General features: G+C 41.3%; 1 protein-coding gene across 1 annotated transcript in view; it reads left to right on the plus strand.

Moving 5' to 3' along the window:
* Positions 1-19,840, plus strand: part of GPATCH2 (G-patch domain containing 2) — a 1,961,709-nt gene that overhangs the window by 495,604 nt on the left and 1,446,265 nt on the right. Inside the window, exon 4 of the mRNA XM_044059062.1 lies at positions 15,503-15,685. Within this exon, the coding sequence (XP_043914997.1) occupies positions 15,503-15,685 (183 nt within the window). The remainder of the gene's footprint in view (positions 1-15,502; positions 15,686-19,840) is intronic.

The following is a 19,840-nucleotide window of genomic DNA, read 5'->3' on the forward strand; positions in this document are numbered from 1 at the left end:
GCCACAGTAGGAGCACCTGTCCAAGGAACCCAAGAGATAAATTGTACATCCAGGAAGGCAAAGGACTAGGGGGTGGAGGGAGGGAGCAAGTGAAGGCAAGGACATCTGTCATTATGGCAAGATTTTACATAACTGCACTATGTCCTTACATTCACTGCTGCAGTATTCTTAACAGATGGAAGAGTGTCAAAGCTCAAGAGGAAACCTGGGAGGAGGAAGGAGCAGAAGAGTCCCCTAAAAAGCCATGAAGAATGGCACTAGCAAAACCAGACCTAGCTCTAGAGATGCCATACAACTTGTAGTGCTTGGTAAAGGTATGCGCAGAAGTCCACATAGCTGGTTCAGGAATAGAATTAGTATATAAGCCCTTGAAAAAAGCACCAGAAGAAGCCACAGCTCTAGTAGGGTGAGCCTTAGCTAAAGAAGGAAGGCTTTTGCCATGAAATGTTTAACAAAAGAAAATAGCCTTAGAAATCCAGGAGGAAATAGTTTGCTTGGATACAGCTAGTCCCAAAGATCTAGGATGAAAAGAAACAAACAACTGATCAGATTTTCTAATAGCCTTAGCCTTAGCCAAATAAACCCGGAGTTGCCTGTGCATGTCCAAAGTATGCAGCCCCCTCTCACTTTCAGATTGTGGACAGAGGAAAAACTAGGCATATTAATAGACTGATTAAGAGATAGCTCATTAACCACCTTTAGCATAAAAGAAGTGTTAGAGCTAAGGACACCCTGTCCTCATGAAATATCAGAAAATGGTGACAAGCCCTAAGGGCTTGCAACTCAGACATTTGTCTGGTAGATGTAAGAGCTAACAAGAGAACACTCTTCCAAGAAGTTGCAAGGAAGCTAAAGCAGCAGGCTCAGAAGGAGCCTGAGTTAACTTCTCCAAAACAAAACTAAGAGCCAAGGGAGGAGGAGCAGGCTTCCTGGTAGGGCTATATTAAGGATGCCTTCGAGAAATTATTTAACCACAAATCTTGAGGCTAAAGGAAGAGAAGAAGGCAGACAAGCAGAGATAGCTGATAAGTGGGCCTTGATAGAAGTCGTCAAACCAGCATTGAGCATCTCACACAAATAAGAGAGAACCAAAGGAACATTAAACAGCAGTCAAGGCTGTGAGAGAGAGAGAGAGAGACACCAAATAGAAAACCTCTTCCATTTGGGTAAGTAGGATTCCCTAGTAGTAGGTTTCCTGGCCTGCTGCAGGACTTGCAGCATATCCTCAGAAAAAAAGTGGTCTATGAAGAATCAGAATCCTGTTGCCCACAGTGTCGATAGAAGTTTGGACAGTTGGAGATGGATGAGAGATCCCTTGTCTTGTTTGAGTAGATCCACGCTGTGAGGTAACTTGCGATGATTGCCCCTGGTTAAATGCAGAAGTAGAGGGAACCGGTGCTGTTGCTGCCAAAAGGGAGTCACCAACAAGGTTTTGGGAGCATCCTGTTCAATCTTGAACAGGACTTTCGGAATAAGAGGAAGGGGAGGAAATGCATAAAGAAACATTCCCTTTCAAGAAAATGAGAGGGCATTCACCCTCTACACCAGAGTGCCTGGGAGTCTGGCACAAAACAGAGGAATTTCTCTATTCAGAGGGGAGGCAAAAAGATCCAGTTGAGGAGTACCCCACTGGTGGATAATGTCCAGAAACACATCCCTGTGAAGCATCCATTCGTGAGACTGAGCTAAGGTCTTGCTCAGAGTGTCTGCCACAATGTTCTGACCGGAAGGAATATAAACCACCTGAAGAGTTGCTTGATACTTGACAGCAAGATCCTATACCTATACCAGAGGTGCCAACTAGAAAAGAAGATACCATCTCATTCCTCTCTGTTTGTTGATATACCACATCACTGTGGTATTGTCTGTGAGCACCTTAAGAGGCCCTGGAATGAAAAGAAGATGACAGGCCTGAAGAGCCAGTAGAGGAGCTCTCATCTCTTTGACATTGATGTGCTCCTTCTGCTGATGGGATAACCACTCCCCCTGTAGCTTTAGGGAGCCATATATCACCCCCCCCCATCCTATGTCTGAGGCATCTGTGAACAATTCCTGAGGCGGAAGAGGGGAATGAAAAGGGATTCCTGGACTCAGAAACAACTGCTGAATCCACCAGTGAAGTTCCTGTCTGAGACAAGGAAGAAGAGGAACTGCTAAGTCTAGAGGATGTGCATGTTGAAGCAATACTGACTTTAGAAACCACTGAAACTTTTTCATGTGAAGTTTGGCCAGAGGGAGCATCGGAATGGTGGATGCCATGAAACCCACAGCTCTCAGAAACTCCTTGACGATAATGGAAGCCAGGAGAAGAAGTGTGAAAGAAAGAAATGAAAGTTAACGCCTATGGAGGAGGCAGGGATGCAAGCATTGGCACCGTCTGAATCCTGCAATCCAGAAAAACATGATCCTGAGAAGGAGTTAGAGAAGACTTTTTGAAATTTATTGGGAACCCCAGGCTCTGAGTATGGGAAATGGCAAAATGAAGATTTTGCAAAAGGATCTTTGGAGAGGACACCTGAATCAGCAGGTCATCTGAGTAAAGAAATATTGCTATCCCTTGAAGCCTGCTAAAAGCAGTCACAGGAACAAGACATTTGGTGAACACTCTTGGGGCAGAAGAAAGGCCAAAGGGCAAAACACAGAACTGAAAGTGCCAGGAAGCAACAGAGAAATGCATAAACTTCCTGAAAAGAAGATGGATTAGAATATGGAGATAGGCATCCTTGAGATCCAGAGACACCATAAAGGCCTGATGGAGCAAGGGAGGAAGCAGAGTCTGAAAAGACATCAACTGAAAGGAAGGCACTTTCAGAAAAGTGTTTAGATGAGAGAGGTCTAGAATAGGTATCCAAGTGCCCTTTTGTGGGCACTAGAAACAGTCTGGAGAACAACCCTCCCCCCCAATGGGACACAGGCACCTCATGAATAGTACCCTGAGTCAAGAGATCTTGAAGAACCACTGGAAAAAGGGAAGTTGTTCCCCAGGAGGCTGAGGAATGCCCATAAAAGGATGGAATTTCGACACAGTGAAGTACCCCTGATGAATGATGGACAAAACTCAAGAATCCTGAGTAATCTGAAGCCAAATAGGAAGAGAAAGAGGAATGTGGCTGAAAAGAGAAGCACCTGGTTTGTCAGGAAAGGAAGGCTTAGGAGTCCCTGAAAACTGAGTAGCCTTAGCAGGAGGTGTCCATTTGCCACTCTTTTTACCTTTAGTCAAAGGATGAGATTGCCTGTAAACAATGACTGGTTTAGTGGGGTAGTTTCCCTAAATTTAGGCATGGGAGAAACACATATTTAAGCTCTTGTAAGGCCTTACCGTTATCCTGAAGAGACTTAAACAAACCAGCAGCAGCTACCCCAAACAAAAGTTTAGGTTCCAGAAGAGCATCCATCAACTTAGCCTTAATATTGTCAGGTAGAGGTTGAAGCCTAAGCCATGATTACCTCCTCAGTGAACCAAAAACAGCAGCCCTAGAAGAAGCGTCTGCCACATCATAACTACATTTGATAGAATGACTAACAACTTGAGAGGAACTCCTTAGCAAAGAAACAGAATGTTTACCCTCAGAGTCTGGAAAAGCAGAAAGAAGTTGACAGGCCTGAGAAAGAAGAGCAAACGCATACCTAGGTATATGGGTCTAACAAATTAATTGCCCTAAAAGCTAGGGTAACAGACGTGTAAACCTTCTTACTCAGCCTTGCCATGGTTCTGCTATCCTTGTCAGATAGCATTAACTTGGGGGAAGGAAGCAAGTGAGATATGGCTTATCAGAGGCTACAGACACCACAGAGCATGTTCTTCGTGTTTCACTGTTGCAGTCATTACATTTGGGTAATCTGCTGGCAGATTGCCCTCAGTCGGCCTGATTAACAAAGTCTTGGGTCCTGCGTCGGGTGCTGTCCCTTCTTCCATGACATCAGGTTGTCAGGGGTATAAAACATGCAGCCGATGCCATTACATCAGTCTTTCTTGGCGTGCGGTGCCCGAAGCAGAAGCAGTTCGCAAGTGCTGTTCGGCCGACTCCTGAAATTTTTGTTTCAGATCCGAAGTCTTCAACTATAAAGCTAAGTACCCCATTAGGGAAACTTTTTCTTGCTCCTTACCGATGTCAGTAAAAGTTAATAATTGCATTACCTGTGGGAAGCAAATACCTCATAAGGATTTTTATTTGTACTGTATTCCTTGCCTAGGCCCTGACCAGAGCATACCTTGCTGTCGGTTTTGTGCTTTATTTAATCAACGCACTATCAAATGTCGGTATATTTTTGCTTCTAAATATTTTGGCTCACGCTTTAATTAAACAGAAATGTCGTCGGTTAGCAATCCGACTTTTGGAATACCTAAAAAAATGCTAAGAAAAAGACAGAGACAGGACATTGAGGTCCAAAACTGCCGACGACGCTTCTCCTAAGCCAGTTCGCCAGTACTCAGTGAGGCACTTTCGCAGCCCCTGATACCCGCTGCTTCTGATTCGCAGGTCTCTACTGAGAACCATTCGGAGTCTGGTATGCCACGAGATGCTTCAGTTATGGAACCCGTGGATGTCTCTACCTTGGATGGGTCCGGAGCCGCTGTGCAGGCACCGGCTTCTGAGGGTGTTTTCAGGCCTACAGATTTGTATATTAGACCGACGCCATCTTCAAAACTAAGGCCAAAATCTCGACCTATGCCTAAAAATACGATGCCTTGGCCACATGTGCAGGCCCCTATGCCTAAAAAACAAATGATCAAAATGGCTGAAGATTTAATTACTCTGATCAGAGGTAGCCACCCCCCCCCCCTTCTAAGAGGCCTAGGCAAAACATTGATTATGAATCTTCTGAACAGGATTCAATTTCTTCTGACACTTCTAATGAACAGGAATTGTCTATACCTACTTATGAGGACTCTGATGCAGAAGATTCCATTCCTTCTGCTTCTCCCCCTGAGGATTTTTCTTTTGGGGAAACTTTGCATACCTTAAGGGAACATTTCCACTGGGAAAGTCAGGATTTTTCTGAATCTAAAAAGAGACTTAGGGATTTCCTTCTTCTTCCTCAGCATAGGCCTTTGGCTATACCTCCTGTTCTAGACATTGTTGATGATGTTTTTCAGAATCTAGTATGGCTCCTGATTCCCTGCCTCCGGCTCCTTGCAAGCCAGACAGATACTACAGGGTTCCAGACTCCCACAAATTCCTTTTCAAAAATCCTGTTGCAGATCCTGAAACCATTTCGCAGGGTCCCAAGGGCATTAAGGCTTCTACTGCTAAAAATCCTACCCCTTCTGATAGAGATTCCAGGGTGCTGGATAGATGGGGTAAGAATGTTTACACTTCTGCAACCCTGGCAATCAGAGCTTTAAACTGCCAATTTCATATGCTAAAATATCGGCAGCATATCATGTGACTGCTTAAACAGAAAATTATGTTGATTTCTGACTGTGTGGAAAATAAAGATTTACAGGATTTGTTACATTCAGCTGAACAAGTTGGAAATCATACTTTGCAATGTGGTTTTGATTCTTTGGAGGCCTCTTGCAGGGCTGCTGTAACTAGGTCTGTGCTAAGAAGGCATGCTTGGCTCAAAGAGCAAAATCTGCCTGATCATGTTAAAGCAAAATTGTTAGATGCTCCTTACAACAGGACCGTCTCTTTGGTAATAAGGCTGAAGCAGTTCTAAAAAAGATGGAAGATAAAGCTAAATCTATGCAAACTGTGAAAGATTTCTTACAAGTACAACCTCCAAGATTTAGTAGACAATGGCTTACTAAGAACTGGTCCTTTCCAGTTCCTTCGAGAGCCACTCAAGTCAAACCCAGGCATTCGAAAGGCACCAGGTTTCAGTCCCAAGGGACTTTCAGAACAAAACAATGGGATGCCTCCTCCTCCAAATCTGGAAACAAGACACCTCCCTATGATAAGCAGTCTCAAAGACTTACCTTTACAGTTACCAAGCACTTATCTTTCAGCCACCCCTTTGGAGGGGAAACTGGCTCTACATGCAAAAAAACTGGCAACTTATAACCCAGGACAAATGGGTTTTAAATATAGTATCCCAGGGATACAGATTTCATTTTCTTACGTTGCCAATTCCAAACAGACGGCCAGACCTGCCCCCAAATCAGTGGGCAGAGGCCCAGAAACAAGTATGAACATGGGGGCTATTCAACTAGTATCAGAGGAGGAAAAGGGGCAAGGTTTCTATTCAAGACTTTTCCTGGTACCCAGAAAAGACAAATCATGGAGTCCATTTCTAGACTTATCTACTCTAAACACCTTTCTGGACATCCCAAAATTCAAGATGCTGACACTTCACCAGTTACTTCCTATGCTACGCAAAGATGCCTGGTTGGCAACTCTAGATTTAAAGGAGGCTTACCTGCATATCCCATTCGGGAATCTTGCAGAAGATACGTCTGCTTCAAAGTGGGATACTTGCATTACCAATTCTCTGCACTGCCCTTTGGCTTATCTACTGCACCCAGGGTCTTTACAAAGGGCCTGGCTCCAGTAATTGCATTTTGTAGGCAAAAAAATATTCAAATGTATCCATACCTGGACGATTGTCTAATTCAGGCAGAAAACAAGGACATTCTTCTAAAACATCTGGCGTTTGTAAAAAGAGTTCTAACTTGTCTAGGGTGCACTATAAACGAAAAGAAATCACAACTGGTACCCTCTCAAAAAATTATATTCCTGGGTGCAAACTTGAATACAACTGCCCAGATGGCTTTCCTTGTGCCAGAAAAGCAAATTCATTCGGTGACTTACTTCAAACAGGTGGCCACAAAAACCCTGCTTTCTGCAAGGCAAATACTGCAAGCCTTGGGGTTCATGGCCTCCTGCATTCTTCTAATTCCATATGCAAAGCTGCATATGAGGAAACTTCAGTGGTACTTAAAAAGTCTATGGAGTCAACATTGTCACAGCCTGGAAACAATTATTCCTATCATACCTTGCCTGCAACTAGAGTTCCTATGGTGGGCAGAGGACTGCCACCAAAACAAGGGACTGCCATTCACACCACTCCCTGCCACCCAAACCCTAACTACAGACGCATCAGACTATGCTTGGGGAGCACATCTGTCAGGGAAGTGCATTCAGGGCAAATGGAGCCCAAATCAAATGCACCTTCATATCAATCAAAAAGAAATGCTAGCTGTACAGAATGCTCTGACAGCCTTCAAGGACTACCTTCATCCAGGACAATTAATGATAAAGACAGACAACACCACAGTTATGTGGTACATAAACAAGCAGGGGGGTACACACTACTACCCCCTTTGCAGACTAGCTATGGTATTGTGGAACATGGCCTTGACCTATCAAGTACAACTACAAGCTCAATTCCAGCCAGGAAAGCTGAATACTCTGGCAGACGAACTAAGCAGAAATCCCATGGACCCACATGAATGGAAACTGGAACCACCGATTTTCAACATGTTGATACACAAATGGGGGAGCCCAGACATAAGAACGATCAGTTGGACAAATTTTGCACAAGAACTTATCACAAAACAGCCTGGAAAGTTGGATGCTCTATCCTTCAGCTGGAAAAACCTATCAGTGTATGCCTTTCCTCCTCTGCCTTTGCTCTCCAAAGTTCTAGTAAAAGTCAGACAGGACAAATCAAATATTATTTTGATTGCAACAGACTGGCCTCGCCAACACTGGTACCCACTCCTACACAATGTGTCAGACCTTCCTCTGTGGCACCTGTGTCAGACCTTCCACTGTGGCACCTGCCTCAGACATCTTACTTACTGTCTCAGCAGAACAACCAAATTCTGCACACTCAGCTCCAATCTTTGAATCTTGCAGCGTGGCTAATCACCTAAATTCTCCCTTAGCATCCCTCAGCAAACCTGTGATGGATGTCATTTTGGAGGCAAGAAGATCTAGTACTAGAAAATCTTATGCTGACTAATGGAAAAGATTCTGTGCCTGGAATCAATCTCAAGGGATATGCACAGCAGTGCCCAACATTCCTCAGATTATGCAATACTTAACTGAGATGCTTCACAAGGGCCTGTCCTTTTCTTCCATTAAAATCCATGCCTCAGCCATTTCAGCTCATTACAACACAGAACCCCCCCTCTTCTCTCATCCCCTGCTAAAGCAGTATCTCAGAGGGGCCAAAAACTTAAGACCACCCAGGAGAGCTTCAACCCCTGCCTGGGACCTCAATTTTGTATTGGAAAAGCTCACTCTCCCTCCTTTCGAGCCAGCTGCTACTGCAGACTTAAAATTTCTCTCCTGGAAAACAGCTTTCGTTTTAGCATTTACTTCAGCTAGAAGGATTTCCGAATTACAGGTTCTTATGGCAGTGGAGCCTTTCATTATTTTCCATGCGGACAGGGTATCTCTCATGACCAATCCATCCTTCATGCCTAAGGTGATATCCAGTGTGGCTCTTAATCAGACAGTTCATTTGCCAACTTTCTTTTCCAATCCACAGAACAAGGGGGAGTGGATTCTGCATTCATTGGATGTACACAGGCAACTTAGATTTTACTTAAACAGGACAAAAATCTCAAAGAAAATCTGAACAACTGCTGCTGACATTTGCTGCAGGGGCAGAGGGAAAGGCCATTTCAGAACAAACCATTTCCAAATGGATAAGCCATTGTATTCGGTTCTGCTATATGCACCATGGAAAAGCTATCCCCCATGGGATCAGATCCCATTCCACCAGGGCTGCATCTACTTCAACAGCCTTTCTCAGAGGTGTTCCTACCAGGGACATTCTAGATGCTGCTACCTGGAGCTCAGTTCATATGTTCACCAAACATTACCATTTACCACTTTTCTCTAAATCCAAAGCTGGCTTTGCCACTGCTGTCCTGCAGGGCCTTATAGCTGGTCCTAATGCTGTATAATTCCCTCCACCCAACCATAGCTTTGGGAATCTGCCCAAATGTAATGACTGCAACAGTGAAACATGAAGAGCATAGTACAGTTGTGTACACTTACCATAAATGTAGATGTTCGAGTGTATTCACTGTTGCAGTCCTGGTTACCCTCCCTCCAGCCTCCTATTTTTCTCTGGCTATAGCTCTACTTTCTTTCACTATGCTTTAAAAGCCCTTCTGGTGTATTTGCTTTTGGGATTGGAGGTATAATTTTTTGTGCTTTTATTTTTATTTGCTCCCCATTTGGGGGGCACCTGACATCTGGGGCAAGAAAAACTGATGTAATGGCGTCGGCTGCATGTTTTATTCCCCTGACGACCTGACGTCATGGAAGAAGGGACAGCAACTGACGCAGAACCCAAGACTTTGTTAATCAGGCCTTCTGAGGGCAACCTGCCAGCAAATTACCCAAATGTAATGACTGCAACAGTGAATACACTCGAACATCTACATTTATGGTAAGTGTACACAACTGTACTTTTCAGCACCAGGACATGTACAGTGGATATAAAAAGTGTACACACCCCTTTTAAAATACCAGGTTTTTGTGATATAAAAAGTGAGACCACAATAAATCATTTCAAAATATTTCCCACCTTTAATGTGACCTATGACCTGTACAATTCAATTGAAAAAATAATTTGTTAGGGGGAAAATATAAAAAATAAAAAACGTACAGTAAGCTGGTTGCATTAGTGTGCGTACCCTTAAACTAATACTTTGTTGAAGCACCTTTTGATTTAATTACAGCATTCAGTCTTCGTGGGTAGGAGTCTATCAGCATGGCACATCATGACTTGGCAATATTTGCCCTTGGCAATATTTGCCCACTCTTCCTTGCAAAAGTCCTCCAAGTTTGTCAGATTGTGAGGGCATCTTTTGAGCACAGCCCTCTTCAGGTCACCCACAGACAGCAACGCACATTCTGGGGAAAGTGGCAAAGAGAATTTTCTATTGATGGGGCCAGCCTTGCTGTGACCACTTTGCATCTCCCCTCAACAAGTGCAGCAGTTTTTTACCCTGATCACCCCTTCTGAGGAAGTCACCGTGGGACACACTACTTCATTATTTGCCCACTGGTCTCCTTTACACTTACCCTGTTACCCCCATCCCCAAATTTCTTCAAAAAGCATATCAATTGAAGAGCACAGTTACCTTCTTTGCCCCTACTGGCCTTATCAGATCTGGTTTCCCTTCCTTTGTCCTCATCTTCTTCATCCACCCAAGATCCTGGATCCAGCTCCAGACCTACTGTCTCACCCGACAGACATGACTCATCAGAACATTCCAGGCCTCAAACTTGACCACATAGTTTCTCCATTTCCATTGAGTACTAAGCAGCCCAGGCTCTCCTTCATAGGTCCATAGATTGGTAGTAGGCTATCGGCCCTAGGACCTATACAAGCTTAGCCATAACATTTCCCTGGTTATGTCTTCCCACAATATTTACTTCCCTGGACCCCTGTCTAGCAGGGTGACTGACGTGATACCCAGGGTGAATTTCCTATCTCCCATCCAATCGTCAAGATTCCTTTTGAAGAGGGCCAAAGAGGCGCTCTGCTTGACATGTATGGGCAGTCTATTCCAGAGTCTGGGGAGTCTCTGGGTCAGGAACCTATCCCTCCAGCATGTTTTGTTCATTGTGATGACAAGGTTTAGATCCCTAGAGTATGTGGCTCTGTGGGATTGGGAGTTGCATGTCCAACAGCTTTGGGTTTGATATGGCCTTGTATGTTAAGCAGAGATCGTCTCTGAGTAGACGATATGCGACAGAGTATAGCTGGAGTTTTTTTAGATGGTCAGCATAAGGCATCTGCTTTAGGCCTGTGATTATATTAGTGCAGTATTTCTGCGACCTTTCCAGTTGTTGCAGTTGTCTTGAGAGGTACATACCAAACGGGATGTTGTATTCTATAATGGGTCTAATGAAGGATGAGTACTGTGGGACAATGACCTCCTTTTTTCTGGATGAAAAGCCCTTAGTGATGAGGTGTGCCCTATAGAAGGATTTCCTGACTGTTGTGGCAATGTGGTTATCAAAGGTGAGACCACTGTCCACCTGTGTCCCTAAGTCTCTTATCACACTTTTGGTGTTTAATGTACTGCCACCTATGTGGTAATTCGTGGGTGCATGTTTTTTTCCCAAAGGGGATAACTTTACATTTCTTGGCATTGAGCTTGAGACCGTGGCTCTGGCACCAATCATCTGTTTCTGTAAGGCCCTTTTGTATAATATCCACATCATTTGGGGATTCAATAATGGCTCCTTCCCTGTCTCTCACATTATTTTATCATCCCGCAAAGCTTTCACTAGGAAACTTTACAAAAGCAAAAGGAAAAATGTGTTGTTTGGTCACATAAAAAGAATTTAGACCCCTTTTCAGCACCAATTCCTAAGGTTCTTGACTTTTTAGTTACAATTTTAAATGAAGGTGCTAGCTCCTCTACTGTAAGAATATAATTAGCTACCATTTCTAATTTTCATATAGGAGTAAATAATTCAGCCTTAGCATCCTCCAAACTTTGCAAACCTTTCTCAGAGGAACTTTCCTACTTAGACTGCTGTTAAAAGATCCCACTTCCCCTTGGGATTTCAACATTGTTTTGCAATCTCTAAACCATCCCCCTTTTGAACTATCAGCTAAGTCTGAACTAAATTTCTTGACCTGAAAAACTGTCTTTTTGGTTGATATTAATTCTGACAGAAGAGTATTGGAATTACAAACTTTGTCATCTAAACCTCCTTATTTAATTTTTCATAAGGACAGTGCATTATTACGGACCGATCCTTGCTAAGGTGGTGTCAGAATTCAATATTAGTCAGGTTATCAACCTTCCAGTCTTCTTTCCAAATTTCTGAAATAAAAGGAGAATATATGTTACACCTATTGGATGTTCACAGACAAGTACATTTTATCTTCACAGAAATAATAGTTTAAAGAAATTAGAACAATTATTAATTTCTTTTTTGGAATCAAAATTAGGAAAACCAGTTTCTAAAGTAACTTTAGCTAAGTTTTTGACTGATTGTATTACTTTTATATACAAAAATGTGGGTTTGCCTTTACCAAAACCAGCAAAAACCCATTCCACTAGATTGATGACAACTTCTTCAGCCTTTTTATCTAGATCTTCCTTGGATGATATTTATAGAGCTGCAACTTCAGTTAGTCGTCATATTTTTATTCCTCATTACAAATTGGATCTGACCTATAGGGGAAGAGCTGTCTTTGGCTCAGTGGTACTCAGGAATATCCTTCCTTAGAGTCCTTCCAGGATTTAGGTAGCTGGAGACTCTGTCCCAGCAGTTGAGGAATGAATGAAAATGAGAACATCAGGTAAAAAAACACCTGATGTTGTCACCGTCATTATTCGCCAACCTGTGGGTCTTGGATCCAACCTCACTGCTTTTCAAGCTGTGAGATCGAAGCTCGAGCTTCTCCAATCCTACCCATAATGCCCATTCACACAGTCTGCCTCAGACCTCGTTTGCCACTAATAGAGTACAGTTGAGGTTTTTCTTAGCTCAGAGCTGCTCTATTTTCCGAGATATTTCTTTCGGACAAGTGAAGTAGACTACTCTTTAGTTTCTTTCCTATCATCTTCAGTCCTACACAGTCTCATACTTAGCTGTTCTTGGTTCCTTCCTTTCTATCTGTTAATTGGGTTTCTTTCTGACTTAGCTTTCCCACCTTCTCCGTTGTTTTCTCATCCTTCCAAAAAAAAAAAAAGATCCTACTGTCTGATGCCCACAGGAAGTGCGTTTACTGTCTGGGGTCCTCTCACTTGGACAGCTCTTGCCCTATCTGTTCTGCCTTCCATCTACATGCCCTGGCGGATTGATGGAACACACACATTTCTAAGGACTTGCTTCCTTCTCCCTCCTCTCCTGCTGTCCTTTCCACCTCAGGGGCTCAACCCCCAGCCAGGAAACACTCCTTGGATAGGTGGTCTTCTGCTATGTCGGAGCCGGTAAACAAAGAGCTTAAAGCATCGGATCTGACTTCCTCAGGGCTGACTCTGTCATCTCCACCTTCACCTCCACCTCCATGGGCTCCCCTTACCAGTTCAGAGCGGAGTACTTTGGCGCAGATGTCTCATCACAGGAAGAACTCTCCTAAGAAGCCATCTAGATCACCCTCGACCACACCTTCCACCAGGTCTTCACGTAGTCTCTTCAAGAATGACGTGGATAGATTGATGAGGCAGTTTCTTCAGGCACAGATCCAGATGGGGGTTTTGTCATCTCCGTCCCCCACTGGATCCATGAGCAGAATCTCCCCATTCCGTCCTGTTGCTCCTTCTCTAGTTCAACCTTCAGTTTCGCAGTCTGCTGATGCTTTGGTTCCAAGAGCCGAGATGTTGGAGCCGATAGTAGTAATCACTTTGTCTTCAACGGCCTCCCGGATGAGCTCGGCTCCAACCACTTTGGGGCTTGGCTTGTCTTGGAGCCAGAGTCTTGACGCTGAGTCAGAGGGGATAACGTCGACTCCAACGTTTTCTGAGCTGTCGCTTCTCCTTGGAGCCTCTGCTTTTGACAGCTTGGCTCTGACTTCCCCTTCAGAGTGGTGGGCTCTGGGTGCATTGGAGGGGCATCCATTCCTTTGGCTTCAGCTCTGGAGGAATGACCCTCTGGTCTTCTGAGTCCCATTGTGTTCAAAGTGGTGGAGAGCATCCTCTCTCACACCAGGAGAGCCTCAGTTCTTCCTCTCTCAGCACCACTCCCCACCCCCACAGATCCTGAGGCCTCTCGTGTACCACAGGGACAGCCGGTCCTGAAGATCCTCCAGCCTATCCCTTTAGTGGAACACCACTTTTCTTCTGACACCTCCCTGAAGCATCCCACCAAGGAGGTTCCTCGGAAAGAACTATGTAAAGGGAGGCACCTGTATTCCCCTCCGGAATCCCTCATTACTAACATTGATTTTGAGGAAGAGGATGGGATCTTCAGGATCTCCACCTGAGGATGTCCTCTTTGTGGACATCCTAGAGATACTCCACCAAAGAGGTGGTTGGCCTGCTCATAACCCCACCTTAGAGGAAACAGTGCTGTTGGAGGCATTTGGATCCAGCCCATCTACATCCTGGTTGTCCCCCCTGCAGATGCTCTGATTGACCTAGTAGCTACTAGGACAAGGAAGGAACCGGACATTGTAGAGCCCATCCCAAAGTGGGCCAACAATATTCTGAGCACACCTACTGACAAACCACATTAGACTAAAGGGATCCCAGTAGATTCCAAAAATGGACATCCAAAAGGCTGAAGTTGAGCAAAAACAGTTTTAATAGCAGTAATAGACGTACACAAAACAAACTGGTGAGCACTTTCGCAGCTTACCCGCTTCTTCAGACCATGAAAAAAATAAGACACTTAAAACCTAATATACAGATAACCAGCCATACAATTAAGGGATGTCAGATCACATGGTGCAATTAATGATGCAATCCTCTCCTCTTCAGAGCAGGTCTTGAAGACACAGCATTATTCAGATGTGGGTATACAGTAGCCCTCAGGTCGAGAATCCGTCTTAACTCAATATTTTCTCTTTCATTAGCTATATCACCTCCTCTTGTATTGGTACCAACTTTATGCAGAACCAAAAACTTAAAACAATGGGTATCATCAGTTTCCATCACATGTTTGGCTAGCGCATTACTTTCTCTCCTATTGCATATGTCATTGTTATGCTCATGTACTCTTTCTTTCAGCGTTCAATTGGTTTTCCCAATATAGAACCTTCACATACAGTGCACTGTGCTCAATGCACTATGTTCTCATCTGTGCAGTCAGCATAAAAACTAAACTCAATCTTTCTCATAGTTCTAGGGTATGTAACAGATGTAGCCGTCCACACATACCTACAGGTACTACATGATCTGCATGCATATGTACCTCTCCTTACAGAATGTACCCAGTCTATATAATTCTGTCTATAACATAGACGTTGCTTCAGGGTTTTATTGCTTTTAAAGTAGAATCATGGATGGGGTTTGACCACATTATCTACACTTGGGTCCATCATGAGTGCTGGCCAGTTCTTTTTTACATCACAAATGACATTAATGTTGCTTGAATATGTTAGAGTTACTTTACTTGCAACTTGGAAGTTGTTTTCCCCCTAGAAGATAGTTAATGAAAGGCAGTGATTGCACTGAGGTCTGTGACCTTGTTTTCTGATTTTATTGTACTCATCCAATACCAAAATCAGTAAAAGTCCACTGCAGAATCTGAAAATAAAAACAGTTATTTAGGAATAAATGAGTTCTGGACTTGTATGCTGCAACTCACTGAATTTAATAATACTATTTTGGGGGTCTGACACATTATTTTATTTCTATGGTACTAGTTGCTTAAGCTGGTGAAATTCAGGAAGTAATTTATGATAAACAAGCTTTTAGAGAAAGAAAAAAAGCATGAAACAAACATTCCTCACATCGTGTAACCCTGTATTGAAAACAGAAAAAATATCTGTTATTTTCTTACAGTGGTGGGTCATTGTCTTTGTTTTCTGGCTGGCTAACTAAAAACAAAAAAAAAAAAACAATCTTGATGAAATGGTATGTCATTTGAAGTTGTGCTTGACGGGCTGTTCTTTTTGTATGCAGCTGACGATGAGCAGAGTGACTGGCTATGTGAAGGTGATTCTGGAGGGGCATGTGGCATTGCTGGAGTCATACCCTGGTGGGAACATGAGGATTCTTCTCTACTTGAGAAAGAATTACCTGATCCAGTCTTTGAGAGCATCTTAAAAGGCTCATTTCCCCTCATGTCAGATTCAGGACGAAGAGGTCAGTATATTTTCTCTTTCTTTAAATTCCTAGCAGTCAGAAATGACTGATTTGGGTTCTATACTCTCCTGTTTTATGATTTACTTTTAACCTTATAACATGAGATGTTGAGTTGTTTTGATACCAGATGAGTGTCTCAGCATCAAGTACAACACATGCTCTGTTCCCAGTATTGTCTTACTTTGAAATCATGAAACAAATTATCTTTTAAGATATGAACAACTTTCTCACCTTCAGGTCAGTTCAGGTTTAAATACTAAATGTGGCTGTTTATTTAAATGCTACAGTTAATCTACTAATAGAATATTTCCTTCCACTAAGAAATCAAAATTAGTCCAATAATGAACCCCAAAGTGAAGTGCTATGCTTCTACTACCATACTGTCTATCTCCTTTCTCTTTCTTTCATGTAATAGCAGGTAATGGTTAGTCAATCCATGACCCGGTTCATTTGTATTGTGTGCCCTGTTATTTGTTCCCTGACACATTGCATTTAATGACAGTTCTAAACCTTTGAACCATACTGATCTTTTCTTTCATTTTTGTAAGTATGATGGTTGAAGATTTTTTTTTTTTAATACCAAACAACAAATGGTGGTACTGGGGGAAGAATAAATAATGATTACATTCAGGCATCACAGATCTACACAGTCAGAATTTTTTTTTATGGAGAGTGAGAAGGCAGTGCATACATGGAAGTAATTTTTCATTGTTCTCCATTATCGAGTAGTAATTGGTTGTTTTTTGTGAAACAAGCTGAAAGATATTACTCTGGTCAGAACTTCTTTCACTTGATTACATTCAAACATCATAGGTGTATCCAGTTAGAAAGTGGTTATTGCATGTTGTATGTGAAGCCAAATGAGCTTCATAGCTGTTTATTTACAGTTAGTATCGCAGTAAGTCAAATGCTATCTTGGGGGAGGGTGGAGAATCAGTCTGTGTATAAAGCATCTAATCAGTGAATTGGATTGTTGGGGCAGTGATATGAGTATGGGTTTTTTGAGAAATAAGCTAAAATGTATTACTTTGAACAGAATATTTCTTTCACTTGATTGTATTTTTAACTTAATGTAGCAGAATTGTCAGAGTAACTTCACTGCGGAACTTAAGTGCCACTAAAGGTGGAGTGGTAGTCTTTGGCGTATTTGAGACATGAGTGTCTAAATGTAATTTCTTGCCATCAGCAAAACTACATGTACTGACTGTGGCATTATGGTGGAGTCAAATTCCTTGCCAGCCTTTTTATATAGGTGGAGTATACGAGTATTTGAAAGTTTAACTAAATATTTAAAAGAAGATTGAGAGTATTGCTTCTGACACATAGCATGAAGAGTCATTTAATTGCAGATGGTTTCCATTAGAGTAGGTATGCAACTTTATTTCAGGTTTTGGACTGCTTTACATATCCATAATATATATATTGAGTTTACTTCAGAAATAAAAATAACATTTCTCCAAATATTGGGACATTTTCTGTCAGTGGAAGGATGTTACGAAGTATGCATTTATAATCTTAAGTGTGTAAGAACATCCTTTGGCACACTGGTACAACATTTGTCAAAGAATAATTAATTCCCTGAAAGCTTTACTAAAATTAGTCAAAGGAGGTTGATGTACACCTTGTACAGGGTTCTACAGCTATATCATTGTCACATTCTGACTCGTTGCATTGTATTCATTTTACATTAAGGGTGGATATATGGCCACTTTTCAGAGTGAGGAATGTAATGCATATTTAGACTGTACATTTAGTGTGCTACCATTACCTCTTACTTGTGTATTTTATTTATTTTATTTTGCTTTTGTTTACCATGTTTGTTTGACTGGGTTTATTCAAAAACTTCTTTTCAGTGGAGGCTCGGAGAGAAAAGCTCCAATGCATAACAAACATTTTTAAAACAGGCATTCAGTAATGTACATGAGCTGACATTAAGTAATATACATTAAAATTTATGCATATATTTGCTAATTAGATTACATTCATATGAAATAAAGGAAACTATTGCAGTATAAAATATGCTTATGCATTTAGTAGAATTTGAACATTGAATATATAAGAGATGTATTAGTGGGCTTCTCAAGTAGATAGCAGGTCTTGTAATGAAAAATTCAAAGAAATGGAAGTGAGGGAAAGAACTTGGTAGGACAGAAAATGTTTATAGTTAAGAGGTGAGTTACTAAGCTGGTTCAGAGACAATTATATATGGCTATCATAAGGTTTATATTAGAAGTATATAGGTAGGGTGGTGAGAAGTGTCACAAAAGCTGGAAGATGCTAGTAAAACTTAGGGTATTGGTGAAGACTGGTTGTTGATCATAAGTAGAGAGATGGTTTGATGTGGAATGCTGAATTTTATAATGGCATTTATCCTGTGAAAGTAAACAGGAGGAGATCCATTAATTAGTTGTGCTTTAAATAAGTTTACATTCTGAATTAAATTTAATGGTAGAGGGATGTGGCTCCATGGATTAGATACATGGTTTGAATATATATTATTAAATAAGTTGATTGTAGTGATTAGTGATTTTTCTGTATAGAGTCTAACATTCTATTTTGGGAATAGTCTTGTATTAAGTTGTTAAGGGTTAGGTAATTCTCTGGCTTATGGAGAACTCTGTGTTTTGTAGTTAGCTCATAAAAAGCTAGGTGATGTGATACTTCTAACCAGTTTAATTGTCTTAAGTGCTAGGTCATATTTTTTGTTATAACTGTGGCTATTTTATTATAACATTGCTCAAGTTTTTATAGTTGTAAAACTTGAAGGTTAGTTAAAATTGGGCAGCATAGAGAAGAGATGGCAATAATAAACTAGAATATGTGCATCTTCTGGCTGTGTCAGAGAAGTATCTTTTAATTATGTATATTGTATTTGTTTTTTGATGAGATTTTTTTTTAACTATGTGTGATACATAGTCGTCAAATTTCAGTTGCCTATTGATGACACCCAATAGTTTTGTGTGATTTACTTGTTCTGTCATATCGTTGGTGGCAGAGAGATGTTTTGTGTTAAGAGCAGTAATTTTATTTTTTTAATGTTTAGAAGTAGTTGTGATATTTGTGGGTATGTTTCAGTCAAAAGAAGGATTGTTGTGTGAGTTTGTGGCATTTAGAAAGAGACAAGTTTTTGGCAAAGCAGATTAGGGCTGAGTCATTAGCATTTTGAGCTAGGATAACATTTTTGTAGCACTGTTAAGGTCACTGATATGTTGAAAAGTATTGGGACCTAGTATAGATTCTAATGGGACACCTTACTGGCAAGAAAGTGGAAAATATTTTTTCCATTTCATTCCTTATGTTTGAGAGGTAGCTACAAAACCATTACAGTGAAGAGTTGAAGGGTCCTAAGGTGAAGAGTTTATATAAGAGTTTCTGGTGAGAGACACTATCAAAAGATTTTAATGAGTCTAGGAAGATGGTGGAGACTAGGCTTCTGATATTTCTATGGATATTTTGTAAACACCTTTATTGAATTATCACTTGTGACACATGCAAACGTACGTTTATATGAAAGCAATCAAATCTTATTAACATGTTTACATTTACAAGCATTATATATCACATATATTGCTATATATCATATCATTCAATTAACATGATATAAATTATTCAGTGGCTCTCTTCTCTTAAACCTCATTCCTCCTTCGAACCATTTTTACTGCACGAAGTGTTCCAAAAAAATTACATTTTTAAATAAGAAACATCTTTATTAATTTATCACTTATGGCATAGTTTACATAAATGAAAAATCATATTGACATATTTTTAGTTGTTAACATTATGCATCATTAATAATCCATCCAGTTAGTCAGTCAAGCATTATATAAGTCCTTCAAATCCTGCCTTCTTTTAAGCCTCATTCCTTCTCCAAAACATTATTCTTCTTGTATTGCTTCGGCAATTTCCATTGCCTTTATATGTAATTTGCTCCTACCCTTTTCTAAAGATCCCATTTTTAGTTGATTTGTCTCATTTAATACATTCACTAGTTCTACTACAGCTGATTTAGACTTTGATTTATTTTTTCTAGTATTTGCTTTTTTGGTTGCCACCATAATTAGACTTCGGCAGGGCATTGCTATGTAAGGCAATTCTGATTCTGCATCATAGCTTAAAATCATTTCCTTACCAATTTGCTCACCCAGTATTTCTGAT

Source organism: Protopterus annectens, chromosome 17.part0 (assembly GCF_019279795.1).
Source record: "Protopterus annectens isolate FY-2018-M chromosome 17.part0, PAN1.0, whole genome shotgun sequence".
Lineage (NCBI taxonomy): Eukaryota > Metazoa > Chordata > Ceratodontiformes > Protopteridae > Protopterus > Protopterus annectens.